The following is a 27,175-nucleotide window of genomic DNA, read 5'->3' as shown; positions in this document are numbered from 1 at the left end:
GACTTGGTGACAACAGACCCTCTAAAAAATATAGTTAAAATATTTAACTAAAACCAGAACATATTTTTTATTTTTTCAGAATGTTTACCCGTAATGGCTAAAAAGAAGAAGAAGAAGAAGAAGAAGAAGAAGAAGAAGAAGAGGAAAAATGGAATCGCATTTTTCTTTTTGGATCAACTAGCTTACTTCTCATCTAAATAATACCGTTTTGTTAATTTATTTTGTAAAATATTTAATTTATTCGAGTTGAAATACATCGAAAAAATTGAAAATTTAACTTTCCATATGGTACTAGTGTAACATAACAATGTACGTAAGACGACCAACAATAAACACCATCTCGAAGGAAGAGATAATGCCTGGGATAATTCCTCCTGCATTATATGAAGAGGGGCGACTGACTGTGACACCGTGTAAAACAACTACTGTAACAACAATAACATGTATTCAGTAACCAGAAATCATAGAGACCAATTGTTATTAGCGAATTTTCGCGAGGTATAAATTACTGTTACGTAAAAAACATGACCAATGACCATAAAAACTTGAATAATCTAAATAAAGTAAAAAGATATTTATTATTTTTGATACGAGGAATAACCGTGAAAAATATCTATTTTTAAAAGTCGTTGTTTGGTTCAAGAAAACTAAGAAAACTAAAAAAACAAAAAACAAAAAACAAAAAACAAACATACTATCTTTTCACTTAGTTATGTCTGGTCAACTCAAAAATCTCTTTCACATATTGGTATAATTTAAATTTTTTGCCAATAAAAATTATTTTCATCGACATGGGCAAAATTAATATATAAACTGTTACTTTTAAGCTTATTATTAAAAAATATATAAATATGTCTTCTATTTATTAATTACCATTATTTTATTTGATAAATGTTAGAACTGTGTAAACGGTTTGTCATAGAAATCTTGCACTGACGCTTCTGGCTAGTGTATTTTGGCGATAGTAACGTCTTTAATAAGTCCCAAGAACAATGCTACCAATTAATATGCATGTAGTTAAATTGGCTAATAAGTCAAATAATTTTTTTTTAAGTAGATAAAAACATGAATGGGTCACCAGTTAGCAAGTGCTAACTAAAACAGAGTTTTGTAAATGAAAAATTGAGAAAAATAAAATTTTATAACAAACATCGTTATATCTAAAATTTAATAAAAATATAAAAGTTATTTTCACTTACAAAATGTTCATTTATGCAAATTCATGTGTAGTGAAGAAAGTTGACTTAGTGTGTAAGAATGTGCACACGAGATGAAGTGGGTTTGTATGTGTAGTTGATGCTTACACATTGACCTACAAAATCAAAATGCATAAACACGTTTGTATACATATTGTCTGTGCATACACTATCCTAAATAAAAACAAAGAATTATATTTTGGACCAATCAGAAAACTTTCTGAATTTATTTGAAACTGTCTTTCTGGGAGCCACCTAAATCCTTTAAAAGCCAGATTTTTCTTCAATAAACCAGTGGAACCCAGTTGACCTGAGATTACGAATCGTTGTCACTGGGCGCTTCCTTCGACAACACCTCTATCCACTCACACGCACACAAACATTAATGAACACACAGACACACACACACAACTCATCGACATTATTGTCTGCCAATCTGTTAAACCTTATTCATTGAAATATTCACAAACTTTATCACTGAACTATTTCTATTAATATGATAAACAAAATAACATTAACTTTCATAAATAACTTTCAATTAATTATAATTTATTTAACTGAGCAAAGAAGTTTTTAAGACAATTTTTCCTCACCTCTGAAACTCACAGTTCTTAATTAATCGATCCAGACTTCTGATGTCTCAGCTAATGAACCCCCTTGTTTTTACAAGAACTCTAAAAATATTCACAAACATTCTGTGTTTTCTTATTGCTGTAAACTTTCCATTTTAAACACATGTAAATTATCTTAACTCGTCATTTTGTTTTGTTTGCTGTATAACAATGTCACTTGTTTTTCTCACATTTGATTATAAAACCCTGAAAACTTTTACACTGAAAATATTTCTCTGAATCTGTCTCATCCCAAAAATATTTCTCTCCTTACAAAACACCCTAAAGTAAAATCCTCAAACTTGCATGAACATATTTCTAAAAACTAATGACATCCATATTTGTGAGTCATTGAAGTGTTCCTTTCCATCTTGCCTCCCTCGGTCAAAGGCAGGTGGATGGAGGGGATTGAACTATATTACAATATGCCCGGCTAGTGAAATCTCTCTCTCTCTCTGTCTCTCTCTGTCTGTCTGTCTGTCTGTCTGTCTGTCTGTCTGTCTCTCTCTCTCTCTCTCTCTCTCTCTCTCTCTCTCTCTCTCTCTCTCTCTCTGCTGTTTATTTTATAGGAGTTTCTAAGTTTTCATAAGCTTATTACTTTGACACAGACTTGTTACTTTTGGGATTTGAAACTATTTCCATTGTTAACATGTACATGTGAAAACTAATTTGCCTTTAGAAGTGATAAAAAGGGCAAAATGAACAGGAGAAGAAAAGGGAATAACTTATTCAAGCCATTTGCCTTTTAGCATTTGTTTGAATTCAGTCACTACAATCTAATCATAGAATAGCTAATCATGTAGACTGTCAAGACCAACTCCTATAATGTTTTTTGTAGCAATAAAAACGGTTGTCACATGAAAAGCAAACAAAACATTTTTTTATAAACCATTAAAAATCTGTATTTATTTTAGTCACCTACATGATTGGGTGTAGGTTAGAAAAAGTGGAATAGTGAAGAAGAGTGTTGTGATATTCATATGGATTGATTGTTATAGATTAACGAGGATGCAAGGGGGCTGAAATGAAACACGTTTATTTACTGAGGTATACAAACCACCCACCCGGAAGAAGGGATATGGGAAGGAATGGGGGGAGGACTAGCTAGACTTTTATTGCTGATACTACAATAAAGAGAATTAAGCAAAAAATTTCTTTGTCAGCTCAAAGTCTATGAGCAGTTTATCTTCAGGTGAAGATAGTCAGAGCTCGATGGTTCCGTTGGATAGACAGAGGTAAGGGAGAGAGAAAGCGGGGAGGCTCTTCTTTGTTGCATCTAGGAACTGCTGTTTAACTTCTATGGGGTTTTGTAGTGGTCCTTCAAGAGTCAGTTAAAATTTATGCACTCTGGAGACTGATCGACCCTCCTGGGGCCAAATCATCTCACAGGGGATGTTCTCAGAGAGAAAATAAATGTCGTTACTTATGATTACCATAATTACCTTTAACAGAGTATTGTAGTAGTCACATATTTTTTTTATATACTATTTTTCTTTGCTGTAAATAGACAGGGGTACCAACCAGAGGCTCCGGCATAGAAACAGAAGAATCATGGAACTACTTCTTACAGTTCATTTTATTTATTGCGGATTATTATCCTCACCTTTTTTGTTGTTGTTTCATGACGTTTCGGCCAACCATTTCTCTGGCCTTTGTCAGGTGGTTAACCGTGACGGGTCACGGTTAACCACCTGACAAAGGCCAGAGGAATGTTTAGCCAAAACTTTGTGAAACAACTAAAAAGATGAGGATAATAGTCCGCAATAAATAAAATAGATAAATAATACTCATCTCAATAAACATTCCAATTGATTAAACAATACTTCTTACAGAGTCCACATGATTCGGTTTCCCACTTGCAGAAGGAGTTCATCACCTATGCCAGACATATTTCATTGGTTTCCCCAAATCGCTGATAAATAGTAAATTTACCAACTCGCATGATAGCCCTTATAAAGATTAATTCTTAGCTTATGTTTCTGAATTATTTAGATGAGTATTAGTTTTAGTATTATTTAAATTCTTTGGACTACTGTTCTCATCTTGAGTGTTATTTTCACCGTATTTCAGTCGATGTAACCTCTGACCTTCTTCAGGTATATCTTGTCGAATTCTGGAATGTTTCTGTAAAACTCGGAACAAGGATCTATGGTGCAGTAGTTAGAGTACTTGGAAAAATCAATTGTAAAAGTGATATTCTTCTGAAAGTTGAAAGTTCAATTCTCAGTGTGGATAAATGAAAAATACAATTGCAAATTACTTAGGACCGCTGTGTAGTCATGGCTGATGGAATGAGAGCATGCTACCCACGTGAAGTAAATAAAGGGTTCCATTTGAAATTCCATCCAGGTTCCCGAGTTTGACAAAAACATTCTGAGTTCGACAAGATACACCTGAAGAAGGTCAGAGGTTACATCAACCTAAATGGTGTGAAAATGACACTCAAGATGAGAACAGTAGTCCGAAAAATCCAAACATGATTCTTAGCTATTTTAATCCTTTTCACCTCAGCCCAAAATAAAATGTATCTATATGTAAATTCCAATATTGTTCATAAATTCATCTACAGAGTCAGTGCATATGCAGTTGTGTGTTAAGTGATTGGAGTTTCTTTCTACCAGGAACATTTCACAGCGATCACTGCTTTGAAAAGCCCATGCATAGGAAAAACACGTAGGAACATGACGATGTGATGCGACCACCGCACACATAAAGAAAAGGAACTATGTTATGCTCCCTCACATATGAATAAAGTAAACAGGCTGGAACATTCGAGAAAGCCTGTATATAAAGATTTGTCCGCCAAAATCAAACTAGTTTCTCTTCAGATTTCTGAAATGCATCATGTGTCAAGAAAACTCCATCTTCGGAAAGCGTCAAAACCCCCATCATGGTTTTTATGCGGGTTGCAGACAAACCAATACTCATTGTGGAAATTCACCACATTCAGCAAGAACTTAAATCTCTTTTTAAACATTCATATTTATTTCAAACAACTGTCCTTATGATACGAACACACACACACACACACACACACACATATATGCTGATATGGATTCGGGACTGTTTCTCTCAGAAAATAGCCACAGCTAGTGTGGCACTCTTATTATAAAAAAATCAGTAATTTCAAACCTCATGCCCTACTCACAAAATCCTCACTGCAGTAATCTTTCATTATGAATGTTCAAAACACTTATGTTGGAACAATTTAAATTAATATTCCTAACACATAAATAAATGTTGTTTATTTTATATTAATACAGCGTTTTGTGGTCTTTGTCGAGTGCCGTCTTTTCTGAAATTTATATTTTTATTTCTTTATTATGAGATGTAAGTTGGTAACCCTTTCTGTGGATCGACGACCCAGTTAAATTTACCTTTAATGGTCCCGCAAAAACACATCCTATAATTGACGACTCCGCTGTGAATTCGAAAACACATCCTATAGATTAGTGACCCCCGACTTGCATCCTTTAAAAGGCATGACGAGGGGTGAGCATACATTCTTGTGTTCTTGAAGGTGTGCTGAGTTTGATCTCTTTTGCTTGATTACTTGCTTGAATTTATATAGGCTTCTAAGTTTATATTGGCTTGTTAGTATTTGTGGTTAAAACGATTTTAATTGGGTGAAAAATATTGAGTTCACACCTTTGAAAATTTTAACTTGCTTTTGGAAATGAAGAGGAGAGCATATCCCAACAAAACAGAGAAAGAAAGAGGTTGGCTATTCAAGCCAATCATATTTTGGCGTGCATTCAAATTGCACTACATCTGGGGCAGTGCCACTCAGAACCTTTTCTTGTTACATTTACAAACAGACTTTCTCTACATTATTGTTCTTTCCAGGTTTCTGAGCTCCAATCTCTAGTTCATTGTGATAAGACATTTACAGTAAGAACTCGTCTTGTTACTACAACTGTAAATAATTTTTTTTCTTCCTCTCACATCAAGTAGAATTTTCATGAAAAGAGTTTCTTTCCAAGAACTTCTTATCTGTTAAACACATCACCATGGGGTTGCTTCCTTACAGGCTAAACATAGTCGTCTTCAAATCCAGTATCCTACAATCCAAAAATATTTGTAGTAAAACCATAAGTTAGTTAAGATAGATAAGACCGGGCTTTTTCCATGTTCTTAATTTGTAATCATATTTTTTGCAAAAATAATTATTGATTGTTGCTTTTGAGATTACTTCAACAAAAAATCTTAAAAAATGACCTCTCACGATCGGTCAGATAGTGTTTCTTTAAATCATGTTACATGTATTTTTATACCCTCCCCACAAAAAAGAAAACATTGGGTTTGTATTACTGTAGACATAGATTCGAAAAAGTTGTCAAAAAAACAAATATATAACAAATAAATGTTATCAAAAGCAAGATAAGTTACTTTTCTACCAAACTGGATATACTCTTCGTGTTTTTATTTAATGTAACATGTTCATTCAGCTCAAAAAGCGTACAGTGTGTACCGATGTATTGGAAAATTCAAAATGGCGCCCGACTCTCTCTTTAATACGGTAAGTTCTGGAAAAGGTGTTATAAATAATAAACTAGACAAAATACTGTTAGAAAATCGCTTAATATATATTACCGTGAGATGAGTTGACATATATTCGGTGTTTTTTTAATAGTATTTTGTCTAGTTTATTATTTATAACACTTTTTCCCAAACTTACCGTGTTAAAGAGAGTGTCGGGCGCCATTTTGAATTTTCCAATACATCGGTAAACACTGCATGTTTTTCGAGCTGAATAAACATGTTACATTGAATAAAAACACAAAAATATATCCAGTTTGGTAGAAAAGTAACTTATCTTGCCTTCGAAAACATTTATTTGTTATATATTTGTTTTTTTGACAACTTTTTCGAATCTATGTCTACAGTAATACAAACCCAAAACATTAAATATAATGTTTTCATATAATAAGTGTCGAGCTGAGTTGCATATTTTAAAAATTATACTCCTTTTTCTTTTTTTTTTTTTTAATTATAGAATTCTTTCATTATATTGGAATTCTAATCCTGACTACCCGGTTTGGTTAAACGGAAGACCCGGTGACGTAAGAGAGACGTAACTAATCGCGTATCAAACTCGACAAAGGAAGAAGACTGAACATATTTCAACAAATAACTCCTACTGCTCTCACTCTTGTTTATTTTTGTTATGTCGTTGTGTACCCAACTAAGGGCCTCGCAGAAGCATATTTACAAGGGAAATAGAGATAATAACAATAATATATTTATACCGAATAATATTCCCCTTCTCCCATAGTCTTCTTCCATTTTGATTCTTTTAGTCTGTCAACAAAATGGATGTTTGTCAACTGGTCGAGAAAGAACTGGAGAAGGTTTTATCGAAATTCTCCGCTCTTCGTGAACACACGCAACGAGCTTTGGGAGACATTACGACTTCAGTCGACAACATTAGAAAGGAGATCAGTGAAGGTAACTAAAATTATCATTTTCTTTCATCGAATTATACGAAAAGAATGGTTCAAGCGACTTCGTCAATGTTTAAAAAATGAACCATGTATTTGTATATATTGACACGGAGTTCAAAACAAACTCAAAATCATAACAAGTTTAAAATGGATTCTTTTGAAAAAAAAAAACAAAAAAAACAAAAACAAATTTGGTACTTATGTAGAGAAGGTAAGGTATCGTACTATATATATATATATATATATATATATATATATATATATATATATATATATATATATTAATTTTCAAGTTTTACGGTCTATTTTTTGTTTATTGTTAGGTGAAATTACAGAATAGTCAGTAACAAAACACACCCTTCCCTCTCCATGTTAAGAATGGGTTTCTAAATAATGACGTTATTTCAGCACGATAATCTTCTCTGTGTAAGTATCAAAATAATTATAATTCGTATTTATTTATCAAAATCTGTAAGGATTCTGAAGAATCGTATATTCAGATTATATAGATGCTTACATAGATTAATCCCCATGGGTCCATCATGGCTGCTCAAAATCCAGTACCGAATTATAGCCGAAAGGTGACCAATATAAAATTAAACTAGTCGTAAAAAAAAAAAAAAAATGCTGATATATTTACATTGTTGCTTGTATTAAAAAAAAAAATTGCTTTATATTATTTTTAAAATGTTAGTCACGCGAGCAGCCAGCAGTTTATTTGTTTTTGTGAATTGTTGCATTTCATGTGGACATTTTATTTGCTTCCGTTAGAAAATGAATCGTTCTCTGAATTGAGTAAACCAAGACACAAAGTCTACAACAATCCATGTCGAAACAAACAACGGTACGTGTGCACCTGCACCTATGTTACCGCTTTTTTCTTTCTTTTTTTCAAGTTAAATTCAATTCGTACGATATTTTTGTTTATTAAATTGTTGGGTGAAAGTACAGAATAAGTACAAAACACCCTCCTCTTCCATGTTAAGAATGGCTTTCTAAATAATAACGTTATTATTTCAGCGCGGTAACATAGATGCACAAAAACACAAACAAATAATAATAAAAGCAAACTGTTCGAGTGATGTTATATTAAAGAATAACATAACATAAAATAAAACAATTACTCCCCGCATACACACAAAAAATAATTTAAAAAAAACAATAATTAAGATAGAAAAATATATAACAATATAAATACTTTGATAAACTAAAAATGCAATGCCAATGCGACAATATCTAACAATTACGTTCCCAAAACAAAGATGGCGGAAATGAATACAGTCGATGCCAATACGGAACGGAAGCCACAGAGTATGAAACGAAATGCGAAACACCCCATTAAAAAAAAAAACTATGCTAGTTTGAACACTTTTGGTTTTATTTTATGTTATTTCAAAGACTTAATTTATGGAAATGTAAAAAATTTATTTTTTGATTCGTGTGCGAAGTGCGAGACGATGTAGAGGTGTTTTGTTTCAAGAAAGTGTTTTTGTTTACGTGTCCATCTGTATGCATATTTATAATCTATATATCTATAAAAGTGAAAATGTCTGTCTGTGTACATTTCCCGACACAATAACTTTGTCAATTTTCAGTCTACAGACTCGAAATTTGATATACAGGGTATGGAGATTTGAGAAAATCTTTGTAATTCGTTTTCGGCCAGAAATTTGGCTGTTAAGGGGTCAAAGTTCAACGAGTTGACCTTTGAGAACTCTACCAAACTCCGACAATTTTGTGTCGAAACAATTGAAATTTTACATATAGGTTCCTTGGACATGGATCTAACTTAACTTTATTTGAGCCCAAAGCAATAAATGTTAAGGGGTCATAATAGGGATCAAAATTTTAAAAAAATTTGACCTCTGCAGACAATTTCTGGTCCAAACATTTGAAATTTTACATAAAGGGTATTCAGAGATAAGGCAAGCTTTTTAAATTGGTTTGGGTCGAAAATTTGAGCTACCAATATATAAATCTATGTATGTATGTTTGCATGTCTGCCTAAAACTTTCGACAGAGGCGATGGATTTTCACAAGATCAGTATCGTTTTAAAGCCCGACCCTTCAGACGACAAATACCGAAAAATTGGCTAAAAACATGAATGTCTTCACTCTCAATTGGGCACTTTTCTACGGGGAGGGGTCGCTTTTTTCACCGATATTTTCGAAAGTCATCCCCTCTTTTTGATTGTCTAGCCTTAATTTAAACCTACGTCACTTCCAGTTTGACGGTGGTTGTAACAGCAAAGACGTCACTTTTTTCCTGTTCTTTTCCTCCTTCACCGTACGGGTTTGAGCCTGCCTTCCTACTACCACATTTTTTTTTTTTTTGCTCAACACACACCTCCAAACACCCGGGCAACGCCGGTAGTGAAACAATTAAAAAAATAAACTTTATTTTTTACATTTCTTTAATTGTAAGATATTTCTTCTCTATTTTTGCTCCAAGACAGTGGCAAAAAATTAACAATTAAAACAAAGCATACCTCTAAAATTCGACACAAATTTTATTTGTTCTTTGTTGCAAAAAATGAAATACTTATTTTGCCTCTGAATAGAGCTGGTAACACCTCAAAAGGTAATAGTCCTTTATCTTCAGCAGGAACTGGAATTCAGATTCAGCACTGTTCAAAGATCAGATTAATTGCAGCCGTTTGAAGGAGTTGGTATGATGCCTTCTGATGAAAGATTCAATTCTCGACTAAAGTTGACATCACAGAAGTTCATAAGGAATGTTCATTTGAAGGAAAAGTCATTAATGACAGATCAATAATTCTGATCTTAAAAAATGTCTGAGATAATAACTTAGCCTAACCATGTAGGCTTTAAAATAAAGTCTCAAGGAGACGAAGGGTAGAGGTTCCCAAGTGCCTCATATCCAGAGAGAGTTGAGTTCCATGTTTTTTCTCCGGCTGCTTGTCCGGAACTACTTGAAAAAAACGCATTCAAAAGCTTGCCAAGCCCATCACTTGGCGATTAAAAACTCGATCAATCTGATTGGTCTAAACGAAGACAGTGGGTGGCCAATCAGCCAATGAGGGACCTGCTTATAATTGTAGAATTTCTCACATAATATTTTTGTTTTTACACTTGTGTCATTACAAAACAATAAACAAAATAAAGAAAATATTTTTTTTCACATTTCTATAAATGAAATCCTTTTTCAAAATAATATCTTAAATATATTAACACAAGAAGTGTTGAACCTGGAATAGTTTTTTTGAAATGGGGTGTTTCTGTATGGTTTTGTGTTTTGTCTTATGCTTGGTGGTTTACGTTTTGTATTCGCATCGACTGTATACATTTCCATCTTTGTTTTCGGAGCACAATTGTTAGAAATTGCCGTAAATACAACAGTGAGTTGGGGGTATTTTTTTGCTGCAACTAACAACAAATATTCAACAAATAAATGTTACCAAACGCAAGATAAGTTACTCTTTTACCTAAAATTATAAGTTTGAGTTTTAACTTATTTTAAAGCATTTTTTGTTTAAAACAAGCCTAGTATCCTTTCTTTTCAGTTTTCACCCTCTTTTTACAGTAAAAATACCTAATTTTTTTCTTCCTATTTCAGGAACTCTAGTTTAATTTTGTGTGATCGCCTTTTGATTGTAATCAACTCGTCACCCGATTTTACAGAGCCTAATTAATAGGTATCCATCGGTCTGATCTATATAAGCACCAAAAATCGCTTTGGGTGTTGCATTTATTTCATGTCTGTCAAGACCTATTTATATTATTAGTTAAAAAAAAAAAACGTAAACTCAAAATCATAATCGCTTGTTATTTTTTAAAAATATTTTTATCTTTAAAATTGTTATTCATTTTAGTAAGGTGAAAAAATATATACTTACTAAAATGTTATTTATTTTAAAAACTTCAGCTATTATTGAATTTTGCAGAACCAATATTGGAAGTCTATAACAAGTTCTGTTAAAATTTTATTATTTTAAATAGATTATAAATGAATCAAGGTTTAGAATTAAAACCTTGCATAAAAATTGGATCAGGATCAGAAATTGAGAAAAAAAATGTTAATACAATAATGTGTCTATCTGTATGCATATTTTCTTTGTAATTAACAATAAAAATGAATGACAAAATAACTTGTACATCAAAATACTAGAAATTTATTGAAAATAAAGAAGAAAAACGGATTGACAATACATATTTGTCCATAGGTGATTGAAAAAAAAAAAAAAAAAAGGTATCGGAATACTCAGTTGGAAGTTTACAATTGTATATATTGTCCTTGCACGAAAGTATTTGAACACAATGTTTTCTACTATTTCTATCTAATCTAATAGGTGCTTTTGTTTTGCAAAGACATAATTGGCTGTCTCTTAAATTTCTCTTGTTTTTGGATACTTTAAAATTTTATCTCTATTTTTCTCATGTATAAAATCTGTTTCTTATTTCATTCTAAATTGTTTCTCAAATGGGGGCCTGTGGTCCTCCTGTAGCCCTTTGATTAGAGAGCCATAAGAGGACACTGGAAAATGTAATTCAAAATGTAGAAACTTGTAGTGTATAAATAAGATAAGACTCTAGCCATAGAAAAAGTCATTTATTTTATATACAGTGGAACTTCGAGACACAAAATTGTTTCCGGTTTGGCTTTCATATTCTGAAATTTTCATATACTGAAAGGAGTTTTACATGTAACTCACCTGATCCATTCAAAGCTCTGTTAAGAATGAATAGTCACACGTGATGTCTTTCCACTGTTCACTCCACCAATATGCTGTTGCGCTGAAAACTCTGTCACGTTTGTTGGAAGTCATAGACATTGCAGTCAAAGTGATCAACTCCATTTGTGTGAAAGCCAAAAATCGACTCTTCCAACTTCTAGCCAACGAATGCAACATACGGGACTTCTGTTCTTGACCGAAGTTTGTTGGCTAATGAAGGGGAAATGCCTCTCTCAGCTGTATGAACTCCATATGAAGGCCGAAATCATTCTATGAGAGAATGAAAACAACCTCCATGCCAATTTCGACAATGAAGAGTTTTATCATGATACTTGCCTACCTGGCTGATATTTTTGTCTGACTCAACAAAATGAACCAATCCTTGCAAGACTGTGGTTTGACAGTCAGTAACATTCAAGACAAGCTTACCAGACTGTCTGCTCAAACTGAAGTCTGGAAGGCACAAACCAAGGCCAAGTCTGCACCTATGTTTCTTTTCTTAGACAAGCAAATGCAGAGGATTAAACTTCCTATCAGCATCAAAAGTTGCATCACCGAACATCTCCAAATTTTTTCTGTAGAATTCAAATCTTATTTTGATGAAGCACCGCTGGACATTCCAAAGCACAGAGACCCTTTCAATACTGAAATTGAACCTGAAGAGCTGGCATTTTTATTTATTTTTTTTCATTTTTTTATTTTTTCAATTTTTAAAGCATTACATACAATTAAATGATTGCATAGTGGAAGTAGGAGGAGAAATACGGAGAGAGAGAGTAAGAGACATGTATATACCAATAGAAAAAAAAAAAAAAAAAACTATTTATACTACTAATACTAAAACACTGTTACTGTTGATTTATTTATCATGTTATTTGAGAACATATTTTGATACTAATAAATCAGATGATGGGAGGATTAGAAACTTGGTTTTATTAGTACTCTGGTGGCCTCCTTGTGTAAGTCAGTGAGCTTTTAAACCAATGCATTTCAAGTGAAAACATTGTTACATGTTAAATTACTTTTCTACTTACATGGATAAGTTTTTGTGTTTATAACTTTTTACAAATGTTTGTTCTTACAAATAAAAGTAGTGTATAACACATTACTGTTACGAAAGGCAAGATAAATCACTCTTAAATAAGGTACTCGTACAGAATTCTACCCATATGAAAATACAAACAAAATATTATCCATGATGGAAAGAAAAGGTTGTACAAAAAAAAAAACACACATAAAATCAGCAAGTAGTTTTATTCTTAAATAAAAAAAAAAATCAAATACTTCAAAATATTTTTAGTAGTGCACTGGATATCTCCTTAATTTTAGTTGGTGCTTTCAGTAGCATTCTGGAGGCCTCCTGAGTTTTTTTTTTTTTTTTTTTTTCTACTGATTACTTAAAAAAATATTTACTCTTCTAGGAGTAAAAACTTAGTTTTAGTAGTGTTCTGAAGGCTTCCTTATTTTTATTTAGTGCTGGAGGGACCCCTAAGTTTTTTTAATGCTCATTTCAAAAATAATTTCTCTTCTAGGGGAAAGGGGTTAGAAACTTGGTTTTAGTAGTGCTCTGGAGGCGGCCTTAATTTTATTTAGTGTTTTCATTAGCGCTTTGATGGGGGGGGGGTCTGTGTTTTAATTTTTTTTAACCTGCTCTTTTATGAAAATGTTTTATGTTTCTATCTATCTATCTTCTATCTATATCAATAAAATAACAATTTTCTCCTTTACAAAACTGACATTAGCTATGAAAACACAAACACCACATAAAGATTCAATATGATTTCACTACTAGCCATTAACCGATGTTGGTTTTGCAATTATTACAAGTCGATTTCATTTGTTCTCACAGATTATTATATTAATTCCTAGAAGAGTAACTTTTATTCGCATGTGATACTTACTCTCATTATTTAACTACTCTTCCTCTCCTCAAAGCGACCAGAAACATTACTCCAGTTTCCACATCTTCTCTTGGTGCCGTCCATGTTCCGTTCTTCTATGAATAGATTTGACATTAGTTTTTTGTTTCCCTTTCTTAAAATGATGACCACTCTTCACTCTCTTCACAAAGTCTATCCATTTTGATTGGTTGTTAGCTTGAGTTTCTCGGAATACATGAATATTAATTTACAGTCTTTTTCTAACAGTTACACACTATACAAAATGGTGTTGCTGCATGCACAAAACAAACTCTCCTGTTTTTTTATCCTGCTGTCTAATAAGGCCAACATTTTCACCACGTTCATCTAAGACGATTGCAGCTTATCTGCACAGACGTGACCACCTGTTGACTTATTGTTTGATATGCTTAATTTCTGTCCATAGCCTTCATTTACATGTATCCACAGCGAGGCGTCTAACACAGTGATCAAATATTTCCTTTCACTATGGATGCACATACATGATATACTGTTTTTTTTTTTTTTCCACTTCGCTTACAGTTGTTACACTATACACAGGTCATTTTATGATGCTTATTAGCTACCATGCAAACATGCTTTGTAACTGGCTAGGATAAAGATTTGCTTTGCATGCATCAGCAATATATATATATATATATATATATATATATATATATATTGTGATTTACAAATTGTTTATTTTTCTGTTTCTTGGGAGGAGGTGGTTTCTTGTAATTATTCTGTACTGTCACTTAACAATTTAATAAAAACAAAATATCATACAATTTTAATTTGCCTTGAAAATAATATTTACAAAACTAACAATAGGTCCATTTGCACCAAAACTAAAAACGCACACAGATTTTATTTATTTATTTTTTTTCCCCAATATCTTATTACTTTGTTCACCATTCTTGACATGGGGAGGAGAGGGTGTATTGCAACAACTCTGTACTTTCACCTGGCAATTTAATAAACAAAGACATCATAAATGTTGAAATTAATATATACAAATTTGTGTGGTATGACAAGTGCATAAGCACCAAAACTGAAAACATAATCACAGGTTTTGGAGATTTTTCTGAAGCTTTATAAATTATTTTTTTTTATCTCGTTATTATTTAGATTGCCATTCTTTATATGGGCAGGATAGGGTGTTTTGTGATTATTCTGTACTTTCACCTAACAATTTAATAAAAGAAGATATTGTAAAACTTGGCTTTACTTTGAACATATTTACAACAGAACATGGTACAGAAAGTACATTAGCACCAAAGTTAAAAACATAATTTTGGTGATTTTCTGACGCTTTAGAAAAAATTTTTTCTTATGGTCTGCATTTCACATTCAACATACACAAAAAGAAGTTCTTTTTGTTTTCATTTCTTTTTAATTTGCAGGCATCATTTTGTGAATTAATGACCACTGTATAAATAACTTAACATAAATAACTCGGTCTAGAAGGATTTCTTATTCATTAAATTACACCAGAACCAATGGTTTTACGATTGACTTTAATATTCCTACGCTTACATTTTTAAAAAATTATTTTTCTGTACCGGGGCTGCGGGTCATGCACATTTTTGTGCAGCGTTAACTCACCTACCTTTTTCACATTTATTTTCTTAAAGACTTTTTCCTTCCTTACACGAGCTAACAACACAACTGTGCAAGTCTCTATTCCAGGTCATTACTAATCACTTCATCAAACCAAAACAAATTCATCCTTTTTTTTTTTTTTTTACATAGGCGTCACCACTTATCAAGGCCGATAGGCCACGCAAGGATAAGGGTTAAAGAGTGTAGAGTAGTCAAAAGGGCAATATAGTAATCGATAGTAATGGAAGTTCGGTAAATTTGTTAACTTAAGTGGAACGGCTCATCAGAAACTTGTTCACGTTGGACTTGAAGACAACCATATTATAGACAGCTGGAAAGCAGGAAAACAGAAGACAATTCCACAGGCGTGCAGTTCTAAGAAAGAAGCTTTGATCACGGAATCTACGTTTAGGTTTAGGCACAGATAAAGAGTTGGGGGAATTATCTCAGTCTGTAAGCATTTCTCCTTCGTGCAAAATCACCAGAACCAATGGTTTAAAACTTGATCGAAATGTCTTTGTAAACATTCTTTTCTCATTAATTTCCTTTATTGGTGGGTAGGGTACATGCACATTTACAAACTTTTTTAGAAATTTAACTAACGTTCATTTTAGCATTTTTGTTTATTGGTTCATGATTGCTTAAAATATATCTTCGTAAACATTTTTTTTTTTTTCCATTATAAGGGGTAGAAGCACATCGTCTTATACCTTAACTAGCATGGGTGCCCGGCGTTGCCCGGGTGTTTGGAGGTGTATGCTGAGCAAAATAAAAGGGGGTAATTTTTTAAACTTTGACCCCTATTATGACCCCTGAAAATTTATTGTTTTGGGCTCAAATCAAGTTATTAAGTTAGATCCATGTCCACGGAAGCTATATCTAAAATTTAAAGTGTGTAGACCCAAAATTGTCGGAGAAGTTTGGTAGAGTTCTCAAAGCTCAAATCGTTGAACTTTGACCCCTTAATCGCCAAATTTCTGGCTAAAAACCGATCACATAGATTTTTCCAAATCTCAGTACCCTGTATATCAAATTTCGAGTCTGTAGACTAAAAATTGACAAGAGTTATTTCGTAGGGAAATGTACACACACACACACACACACACACACACACACACACACACACTTTCACTTTTATAGATATATAGATTTAAAATTTGAGTCTGACAGAATGACAAAATTATATTGCAAACCGATATATTAAACAAACGAACTTCAAAGAGACAAATGAACACATAAGTAAAAACAATTTGTATTAGAAAACATTTATTGATTATTCCACGTCTTTTTTTTTTTACAGACCTGACGACTGAGGTTCGCTCTTAATAAAAATTGTTTTTTATAGTCTTAATTTTGACTTCCTTTTTCATAAAAAACTAAAAAAAAAATCAAGAAAGAAAAGAAATTTATTTTTATTTTTTCATTAATTTCTTTCTGTGCAAAGCAATTCTTTCAAACTTACTCTGTTTCCAAAATGTTTTTATTTTATTCCCCTCCCCCTTCATTCATTTTCCTCCGCATCCTGGCAAGATTACTGTACACATAGATTCGAAAAAATAGTCAAAAACAAATATATAAATAAATGTTATCAAAGGCAAGATAAGTTACTTTTCTACCCAACTGGATATCTTTTTTGTGTTTTTATTCAATGTAATATATTTATTCAGCTCGAAAAACATACAGTGTTTACCGATGTGTTGGAAAATTCAAGATGGCGTCTCACACCCTCTTTAACACCGTAAGTTTGGGAAAAGGTGTTATAAATAAAAAACTATACAAAATACTATTAAAAACCCGCCGAATATATGTCAACCTATGTCACGGTAACATATATTGAGCGAGTTTTTAACAGTATTTTAACAGGGCACATCGTAAAAACTGACCCATTAATTTTCCTGAAGTAAAAACTATATCGTTTTTAAACTTTTAAAACTGTACATTATAAAAAGAAAACTGTTCGAGTGATTTTTTTTTTTTTTTACATGGGTATCACCACTTATCAAGGCCCAGAGGCCACTCAAGGATAAGGGTTAATAGGTATACATTAGTCATTGTGATTTTAGCATAGTAAACAGTGGGAATTTTGTAACTTGGATTACTTGAAAAAGAAAACTGTTCGAATGATTGAAAATGAAAACAAAATAACAATGTAAATATATTGATAAGAAAAAAACAAAAACAAACGAAGTTTCCGTTTCAGGAACCCGAGTTTAATTTTATGTCGTAATCATTCAACTCGTTAGCGGTTTTATTCAGCGATTAGGGATAACCATACGACATATCTAATTACCAAAGCGATTTTTTTTTAATTTTTTTTTTTTTTATTAAAACTAAACCTGTTTAGTTTTAATGAACCAATTTTTTTAAAGCCAACACTTTAGTTATTTTGAGAGCGTGCAACTGCACCCGAAAGGTTGATTAGGAAACTCCAAATCCTTTTATGACTCGGAAAAAAAAAGGGCTTTTTATCGGCTTAAATGATAAACTAATGTTAAATATTAGTATTATAAATATATATATAAAATAAATCTCTTTTGTTATGGCTAAGTTTTTGTCAAGGGTAGAAATTATAAGACAAGTATTCATCCATGATGACATTTTACCGATTTCCTGGTTTACAGGTATTCTTGCTAAATTTCTTCGAAAGAATTGACATAAACAATACTTCAACTAAATACGTATATTTCATGCAATAATGACTTTTATTTCTTCTGACTTTTCCTAAACTAAACATAAAACATCGGTTAGGGTTAGTTTAACATTCTGTAAAAGTACCTTCCGTTTTTTTTTTTGTTTGTTTGTTTTTTGTACTTCTGCAGAGAAGGTAAAAAACCGATAAAAACTGGATATATTTTTCGTGTTTTTATTCAATTTAACATGTTTATTCAGCTCGAAAAGAATACAGTGTTTACCGATGTGTTGGAAAATTCAAGATGGCGTCTCACACATTCTTTAACACCGTAAGTTTGGGAAAAGGTGTTATAAATAAAAAAACTATACAAAATACTATTAAAAACCCGCCGAATATATGTCAACCTATGTCACGGTAACATATATTGAGCGAGTTTTTAACAGTATTTTAACCGGTTTTTTATTTATTACACCTTTTTCCAAACTTACCGTGTTAAAGAGAGAATCGGCCGCCATCTTGAATTTTGCAATACATCGGTAAACACTGTATGCTTTTCGAGCTGAATAAACATGTTAAATTGAATAAAAACACGAAAAATTTGCCTTTGATAACATTTATTTGTTATATATTTGTTTTTTGGCAACTTATTCGAATCTATGTGTACAGTAATACAAACCCGAAATGAATTTAAAACCACGAGTGAAATGAGAAAAAGAAGTCAGCGGGTTTGGTTGCCATACCAACGTGACGGTAGTGAACGTGTGTGTGTGCGTGTGTGCGCGTATTTCGTGTAGTTTAGTTTCGTATAATAGTTTCGTATTTTTTTAATTTGTAAATAACAAGTTATTAAAAAATTAAACCGTTCCAAGATGGCAAAAAATAAAGCCATAATATTTTATGGTAAAGGTAAGAGCGTAGAAACGATTGTTTTTTAGGAGATGTGATTATTGGATTAACCAATCAGAAATCGTCTGTGGCACACACACATCTCTGTTTTTATAGATATATAGAAGATAGATATAGATATAGATAGATATAAGATAGAAGATAGATTAAATGTTAAATAGATTATGTAAATAGTACAGTTGAAATGATTAGAATATTTCCAATATGTAATAAGGTCGAGGTAATTAGTTAAAGAAATTTAATATAATGTGATATGCAAATGAGCATAAGTCATTCGATATGGGGGTTGTTTGTAGAATAGTATATAAAGAAATTAGGCAATGATTCTTATGTCTCTTATAACAGAAACATCCTAAAATGGGTTCTAATGTTTCTCTACCAGGAGAGATCTACCCTCTTACATCCTTTATATTTCGTTGATGGTGGAGAGCTGTACACACAGACAGAAACACACGAACCCTATTACTTTATAAAAATATAGATTAACATGTCCAACACGCTATAAAGAGAAACATTTGATATTTCAGCTTTATCCCTTTAGTTGACCATGTGTTTGAAATTGAAACGTTTCTAATCCACACATGATGATTATCATTTTTAGGGTATTATTTTTTGATAACATACACTAGTGTTATAAGTGAAAAATAGAAGAGAGAAACAGTTGGCTACAATAACATTGAATTTATTCACAGTTTGTCTATATTAAGAGACGGTGAAGAGACATGTAACATATAAAAAATTTGTTACCATGTAATATACAGGTTGGAACAATAAATTTGTTGCCCTACAACACTACAACTTAAAAACTTTTATTGAAAAAATCAATTCAGGTAACTTGATTATGTACTAGAGTTGACATCTATTCAATGTAGCCTCCTTCAGCCTCAATCACTGCCTCGATGCAGGCCGGAACTGGGAGCATGCTTTTTCCACAAACACTGGCGGGAGATCGGCGAATACTCCGCAGATGGTGGTGATCAGGCTGGCATTGGTGTTGTAGGAAGTCATGTTGGTGATGTTCTCGACGTATGACCAAATTATAGTCCTTCATAGTCCGAGTTCTGAGGGGGGGGGAGAGAAGGGTATAAAGATGTAGCACTCCTTTTGAAGTCAAGCCTGAGTCTTTTTGGACTTGTGGGCCAGCGCAGAATCCTGCTGCCACACCCAGAGTCTGCCAGTAGCCACATGATTGCACCAGAGGATCACCACACTCTTCAGCACATCCAGGTACACTGTGTTGACTTCCAAGCTGACTTCGAAGATGTGAGGTGGCATGATGTGGCCTTCACTTGAAAAAGACTATAACCGTGCTCAGGAACTTCATTGAGCTGTGCCCTCAAGCAAGGAACCATCCGAATTTGCATTTTGAGGGTGCTGGCAATGGTCCTGTTGTCAAAATTTGGATCAATAGAGAGCGTGAGTTGTACAGTGACTCAAGAAAAATTAAACAAAAAAAAAAAAAGGTAATTTTTGTTAACTCTCTTTTAGCATCTTTTTATCTTGTCTCATTACGTTTTGGCTGTTTTTGTGACACTTTAATGAAAATAGTTGAGTCGTCATGGGCAAACAAAAAATTTTTTTTTCCTATCTTAAGGAGAATTCTTTCAATGTGTAGAATGTCTTGCAAATTGAACCCTGAACATTCACTGTTTTAAAATGAACCTTGAGTGCTGTTTATCAGGAAAATCCACTCTTAACTTTCAGCTGCCATTTCTGTTTAGTTGTAGCTATCTTGGCTGCCATATGACTGGCATCAGGTGAGGCGGAATTTAGAGTCTCCGCCCTGATCCTGAATGTCTTGACTCACACCACAGAGTTAAGATAACTTTTAAGATTCATGGAAGAAATGCTTTCATCCTCATAATTATCAAGAAAATTCCAAAGAATTGTTTTATCACAAAGCGGTTATTGTAATGTCAAGAAGCATATGGGCAAAAAAAAAAAAGGAAAAACAAAAACGGAATTTCTTTATATACAACACGAGGTATAATCTTGTTGAATAGAAGGGTGCGCCTATTATTTCTTTTCTTATTCTTTTGTAATGTGTGATAAGTAGTTTGAATCTCTTTTTACTATTATATAAATGTCACTTTGTTTGTGTGTGTGTTACTTCCTCATAGGTTATCTTTTGCAAATTTCACACAGTACTAATTTATTTATCTGGCAATGTTCTTAGATATGATACAGAAATCCATCCAATAAGTATCGAAAATGGAAAAAATCCGATCTTAAAAATAGCTTTTCTCTCTTCTAGATAAAAAAGAATAGTTTTTACAGGGGAATATTTTATGTTACACCAGCCAAGGGAAATAATAAAATTTCAGCAAATCATGACTTAAACAGATTTATTATAATCTGGAAATAAAGCTTAGTAGTAGAGCATTCGACTTTAGATCGAATAATCCCCTGTTCAAGCCCGGGTGTACCTCACTATTTTATTTTAATTTTTTTCTTATTAATGAGTTCAATTTACGATAAAAAAGGTACCATTTAAAATCGCCATTTCGTTTGCATATTTTAAAACTAAACATTAATCAGAAGTGACTTTTCCAGGGCATTCATCTTCAAGCCCAAATATCAGCTGACGTGATATTGTAAACAAGCACAGACAAATTTGATGAACAACAATATCATTATTATTTAAAAATTTTTTTATTTTTTTCAAATTAGTCCACTGGGCAAATTATTCCTTGTAATATATAATAATCAATAGAAGATAGACTCTGTAATAATACAAACACAATCTCCATGAATTAAAATAGATTTCAGTGTAGTGTACAACCGGGCAACGCTGGGCTGCCAGCTAGTATGTATAGAAAATAATAACGGTTAAGCAATAAGTAAGTATACTTGCATATATTGTAACCTGATGAGATGAGTATTGTAAGGGGACTTAATGTATACAGGGTGAAACTGTTTGCTACCTTCTGTATAGGACTATATGGTTGTGAGAGGCATTTTTAGATTAAATGTAACCGTTGTTAAACGTGGATGAAATCTATGTATAGGTTTGTGAAACGTGCTTCAGGAAGTGCTGTAAATGATGACTGCGAAAGATTTGGTGAAGAACTCTTCAGTTAGTTTCCTATTGAAGCTGCTTTGATGGGGAAAAAATTGAGATCATTTTATTAATATCTCTACTATTAAAAGGAACTTTGTATGTGTGAGTTTATTCCTTATGGACTCGAAAACGGCTGGGCCGATTTTTATGAAATTTCACATAAAGGTACTTCATGTGTCTGGCAGTGTTCTTAAATAGGTTTTGTATTGGAATGTCTTCGATAAGTATTAATAATCGACAATCAAAATAATCCAGTAAAAGAAGGAATGGGCGATTTTGACCAGAGTTTATACCTTACACAGCCTAACATCACAAGTGTATTTGAGAAGTTTTATTACCACACAAGCAGTAAGGTCAGGCATATAAAATCAACAGTAGGTTCTTTGATATGACAGGCACGTTCAAAATGAATTTCTGTTTAGAGCACGATTAAAGCATGCAGGGCTCTACATTGCGAGTGAAACAGTCGCATTTGCGAGTGATTTTTCCAAGTGGTGACTAGAAATAATGAAACGCTTATCTTTTGGTGATTGTATTTCTTTCACTGATAATCTTCCAAAGCTCACTATTGAGTGAAAAATATCTTTTCAACTTTTTTTTAATAAAACGAAAGGTCAAATTATTTAAACAATAAAAGTTTAATAGAACAATATACTCTTTTTTTTAACGGAGGCTGTTTAAAAAGATATCTGAAGAAATTAGAATGTTTATACCTTTAAGTATCAACATAAAATTGGTTGTATATTTAGAATTACATTTATTTAAAAAAAAAAAATACAGAAAAATGTTGATGATGTACTTAATCGTCACAGAACGAAGATGTCATATTCTAAAAATCATGTGGGTTTGGCAAGTAACTTTTCTATTTGGCTATCTTTTGGCTAGTAAACGAAAATATTTAATTGTCAAAGGTCAACTAAAGATAAATTTGTCCATAGAGCCCTGGCATGATACCTAACTTTTACATTTTAAACTTTAATGTGACTTATTCCACAATATATTATAGTCTACATTGTAATGTAGACTACAATGTATTGTGGAATAATTCAATGTGGGGAGGCATGTGAAGCTTCCTCCCAGTGCATGGAGATGGGTCTCCAACTAGATCAGGCAATTAATCAGTTTAATTGAAAAATGGACAATTTCACTGACAATAAAAAATATGGGAACATAAAATATTCATTGATCATCATTCAATCCTGGGCAATGTAAGGTTTCCCTCTCATTAGTAAATAAATTGGTGAAAACTTTATTTAATTTCCAGAAAATAAGATTTTAGCAGGTTAACAGTTTATTATGTTTTCTTTTATCATTTACAAACCAAAATACAAGTTTCTCAAACGTTTTTCTTCTGTATGTCACTTCAAATGAAAAAGGTGTTTCTGCTTGTTTTTTCCTTTACTTTAAACCACAATAAAATAATAAAAAGAAGTGCATCATTCAGGTTTATCGTGATCAATATCTGCTAGGAAGGAGAGTAGAAATTGGACCTTGGTTTTACTTTCAACAGTCTTGTAACTCTCGCTTCAGTTTTATTATCCTTAGTCCTCACATTCCATGACCAATGGAATCTATCAATCAAATGTTTATTTGTGATTCGTTTTGAACCTTGAAGTAATATATATATATATATATATATATATGGCTTCTTACATCAAGTAGCTTTATACCTTGTCTGAGGTGATTTCCATAAAAACAAAAATAAAACAATTGTTTAGTGTGAGATTCACATTCTGAAAAGTGACATAAAACTAAACTGAACACAGACCCTTTATCCACATGGTCATTGTTCAAATGAAAATATTTTATCTTTTTAACCTACTTAAACTGTTTATAAGTTTGGCAGTTGGATACAAACTCCCATAAATCTAAAATAGTTTGATTGTCTGAAATAAATAAGCATAAAGAAGTTATATTTCTAATATACAAAAATAGTTTGTCCAATACACCCGAAAGTATCCTGTACCTCTATAAGGCCACCATTCGCCCATGTATGGAGTATTGCTGCCACATCTGGGCTGGTGCATCTGCTACTAGTCTCTCGCTCCTTGACAAGGTCCAAAAGAGAGTCGCAAACCTGATAGGCCCTAAACTGGCATCTAAGCTTCAGCCTCTGTCCCATCGACGAAATGTTGCATCCCTCTGCTTTTCTACAAGTATTTTAGTGGTGAATGCTCTGACGAACTGCAATCACTTGTGCCCCCACGACGTGAGCACCCTCGACAAACCCGACAGGCTGCTAAATCCCACCCCCACACTGTAGAGATCCCTAGATGTAAAAGATCTTTCTACTCCAATAGTTTCTTCCCCAGAACCGCTAGACTCTGGAATTCCATTCCAGGTCCCTGCTTCCCCAACAGTACTGACGTGCAGAAGTTCAAGTGTAATGTGAACCGACATCTTGCTGCCCAAATCCCTACATAGTACCCCAGTAGTTGTTGCCCCTGATAGTAGCCCCCTACACCAAAGTGGCAATTTGCCTTGTTTGGGGTGAAAATGTAATAAAAAAAAAAAATAAAAAAAAAATACATATGATTTGACTAAAAAACAAAAACAATCTTTACTTATTTTTTTGTTTATTTTTTGTTAATGAAAAGATTTAGAAATACAAGGGTAGATCTAAAAGTAAAGCCTCCTATTATTTTTTTTTTTTTAACTCCAAAAGTTGAAGAGCTATAAAGACTGGAGTGGTACTATTAAAACTAGCAACTTTTTGTGCTCCAGAATTTATTTTTCTACATAATCACCACCATTCTCAATGCATTTTTACCTTTTATTCAATGACACATTTCTGCTTCTGATGTACGTCCAGGACAAGGGTTGCTTTCGTAGGGTCTCACACCGTCAGTATCTGCAACAGAGAGATTAGACTTTCAGGTCCTGAATGCATAAGTTCAGTCATCATAATGATACACTTTGAAAACCTCACTGATCCATTTGGGCGAAATTAACACGCACACACAGTGAGATTTATATATTAGATTTTTAAATATTTACATATTTAAATATTGTTATGTTAATAAGTTATCCATGGACACCCGTGTTTTAGCTATTGACAGTTGTCAGCATGACTAAACTTTTTGACAAGGTTTGAATCCATGAATACATAATCCAGTCTGGCGTTTTACTATTGAGCCATGAAACCTTGTCAAATTTTATGCACGGTTTTATCGCTTTTAAATTTTTTTTAGCGATATTAAGTTTTGAAATCCTATTTTGTATTTTAATTTCCTCAGCGATGAGGGAGTTACCTGCCCTTTGTTTTGCATGTAAATATGTCACTCCTTTTATTTACAGAAATGTATTTTATTTTATCTTCTTTATTAGTATATATAGATATACATAATACATTGTCAAACATGTCCAGAAATAAAGTTTCTCAGTTTGTCATCTTTGTGGTAATTTGGTTGGAAAGGATTCTCTCAACACAATGTCAGCCGGGGTACTGAGAAAAGATTCAGCATAATATCAAACAAGATGGCAAGAGTTGGCTATTTGGCAGTTTGATACACTTCACTGGAAAGCTCCTGACACGTTTGTTTCTGCTAATAATTGTGTTTTTTCTGATTCTTTTATTTTCACTCAATTGTGTGGTTGAAAATACCAGTCAAAACTGCATTTTCTCACTCTGCAGTCATCGATCTTCTGTTTGACCCTATGTTAACATTTCATAACCTCTAACCGCCTATGGCCATGTATTCTTTTGGCTTGTCCAATATTAATTACAACAGGAAAACAACAATTATTTAAAACTAGTTGAAATGCACATTCAATATGTTACGCTTGTTATTGTGTAGAGAAATAATATTTCAAATAAATAAATAGTTTGTTTTTTATATATAGTTTCTATTATTATATAAAAGTTACTTTGTCTGTGTGTATGTGAGTTCATTCCCTATGGTCTCTGAAATAGCTTGGCCATGTTTTTTTTTTTTCTTTTTTTTAATTTCACACAAATGTACAATGTACTTGATGTGTCTAGGAATGTTTTGTATCAGAATGCCTCCGATAAGTATTGAAAATCGATAATCGAAAAAATCTGATTAAAGAAAAAAACAGTACAATTTTCACCCAAGTAAACACTTTTATACAGCCTAACATCACAAGTGCATTTTAGAAGCTTTATCACTGCACAAGTAGAAAGACCCAGCAAATAAGATCAACAGTAGGTTTTTTGATAGGGGTCATGTTTGCAAAGACTTCTGTTTAGAGCACAATTAAACCATGTTACTTGACTTTTGCATTTTAAACTTTAATTCAAATCATTATATAAAATAATTTTATAAAATTAACAGTAAGTTCTCTACAGTGTAATGTAGACTACAATGTATTGTGGACTGTCACTACATGGAGGCATGTGAAGCTTACTGCTGTTACAACATGATGGGTTCCTCAACAAAACCAGGCAATCAATCGCATTAATTGAAAAATGGTCGATTTGAATGATAATAAAAGTATGGCAGCAAGGGACATTTGTTGATCCTTATTGAATCTCGGTCAATGTCAGGCCTTCCTGCTAGTTTAAAAATATTATTACTTTGACAATGAAATGAGTCAAACTGTCCTTTTTAATGAGCCACTAAGGATAACTACATATGCCAAAATGATATCTTTATGTAGTTAAGCCTGTGACCGTGCATCTGTGTGCACAGACTGTGATCATCCACTCATAGTGCTGGTCCGAAGACAGTGCTCGGTTTTTACACCAAATGCAGTGTCAATTATGTGTTCTCAGTCAGTACTAGATTCTTCAAACAAAATTACAACTCCAGTTTAAAAGAAGTAACAAAGTTTTATTTTTAAGAATGTTACAATGATCATTTTCTTATACTGAATAACAGGCTTACAAACCAAAACCCTTCACCTCGAAAACTCTAATCAAAATACAAATCCATCTGTGCAGAATCCATTACCTAAGAGCCGAAGGACCCATCACTCGGAGAGGCATACAAACCTCAACTGGCTTTGAGATGCCCAGAACACCAACTAGCTGCTCCTCTTGCCCATCTGCTGGAATATATATAGAGATATTCTGGTCCTTTAGTTTGTGACAGACCAATGGGTTAATTGCTCCAAAAAGCTAGGATTAAAGAGTAGTATCTAAACATGCTTTCTTTGAATGTCGAAAAAA

General features: G+C 32.8%; 1 protein-coding gene across 2 annotated transcripts in view; it reads left to right on the top strand.

Moving 5' to 3' along the window:
- The first annotated feature begins 6,864 nt into the window (after nucleotides 1–6,864).
- LOC145283654 (E3 ubiquitin-protein ligase RMND5A-like) overlaps nucleotides 6,865–27,175 on the top strand; it is a 50,603-nt gene continuing 30,292 nt past the window's right edge. The window contains exon 1 of one of the 2 annotated variants that reach the window (XM_080132648.1): nucleotides 6,865–7,255. In XM_080132648.1, coding sequence (XP_079988774.1) covers nucleotides 7,120–7,255 — 136 coding nt within the window. In that variant the 5' untranslated portion in view covers nucleotides 6,865–7,119. The remainder of the gene's footprint in view (nucleotides 7,256–27,175) is intronic. The other variant, XM_080132649.1, reaches the window with a different exon arrangement.

The sequence above is a fragment of the Euprymna scolopes genome, chromosome 8 (genome assembly GCF_053919585.1).
Source record: "Euprymna scolopes isolate OS-2025 chromosome 8, ASM5391958v1, whole genome shotgun sequence".
Taxonomy (NCBI): domain Eukaryota; kingdom Metazoa; phylum Mollusca; class Cephalopoda; order Sepiida; family Sepiolidae; genus Euprymna; species Euprymna scolopes.
The sequence above is the reverse complement of the archived record's forward strand: the minus strand, read 5'-3'. Positions and strand labels throughout refer to the sequence as shown.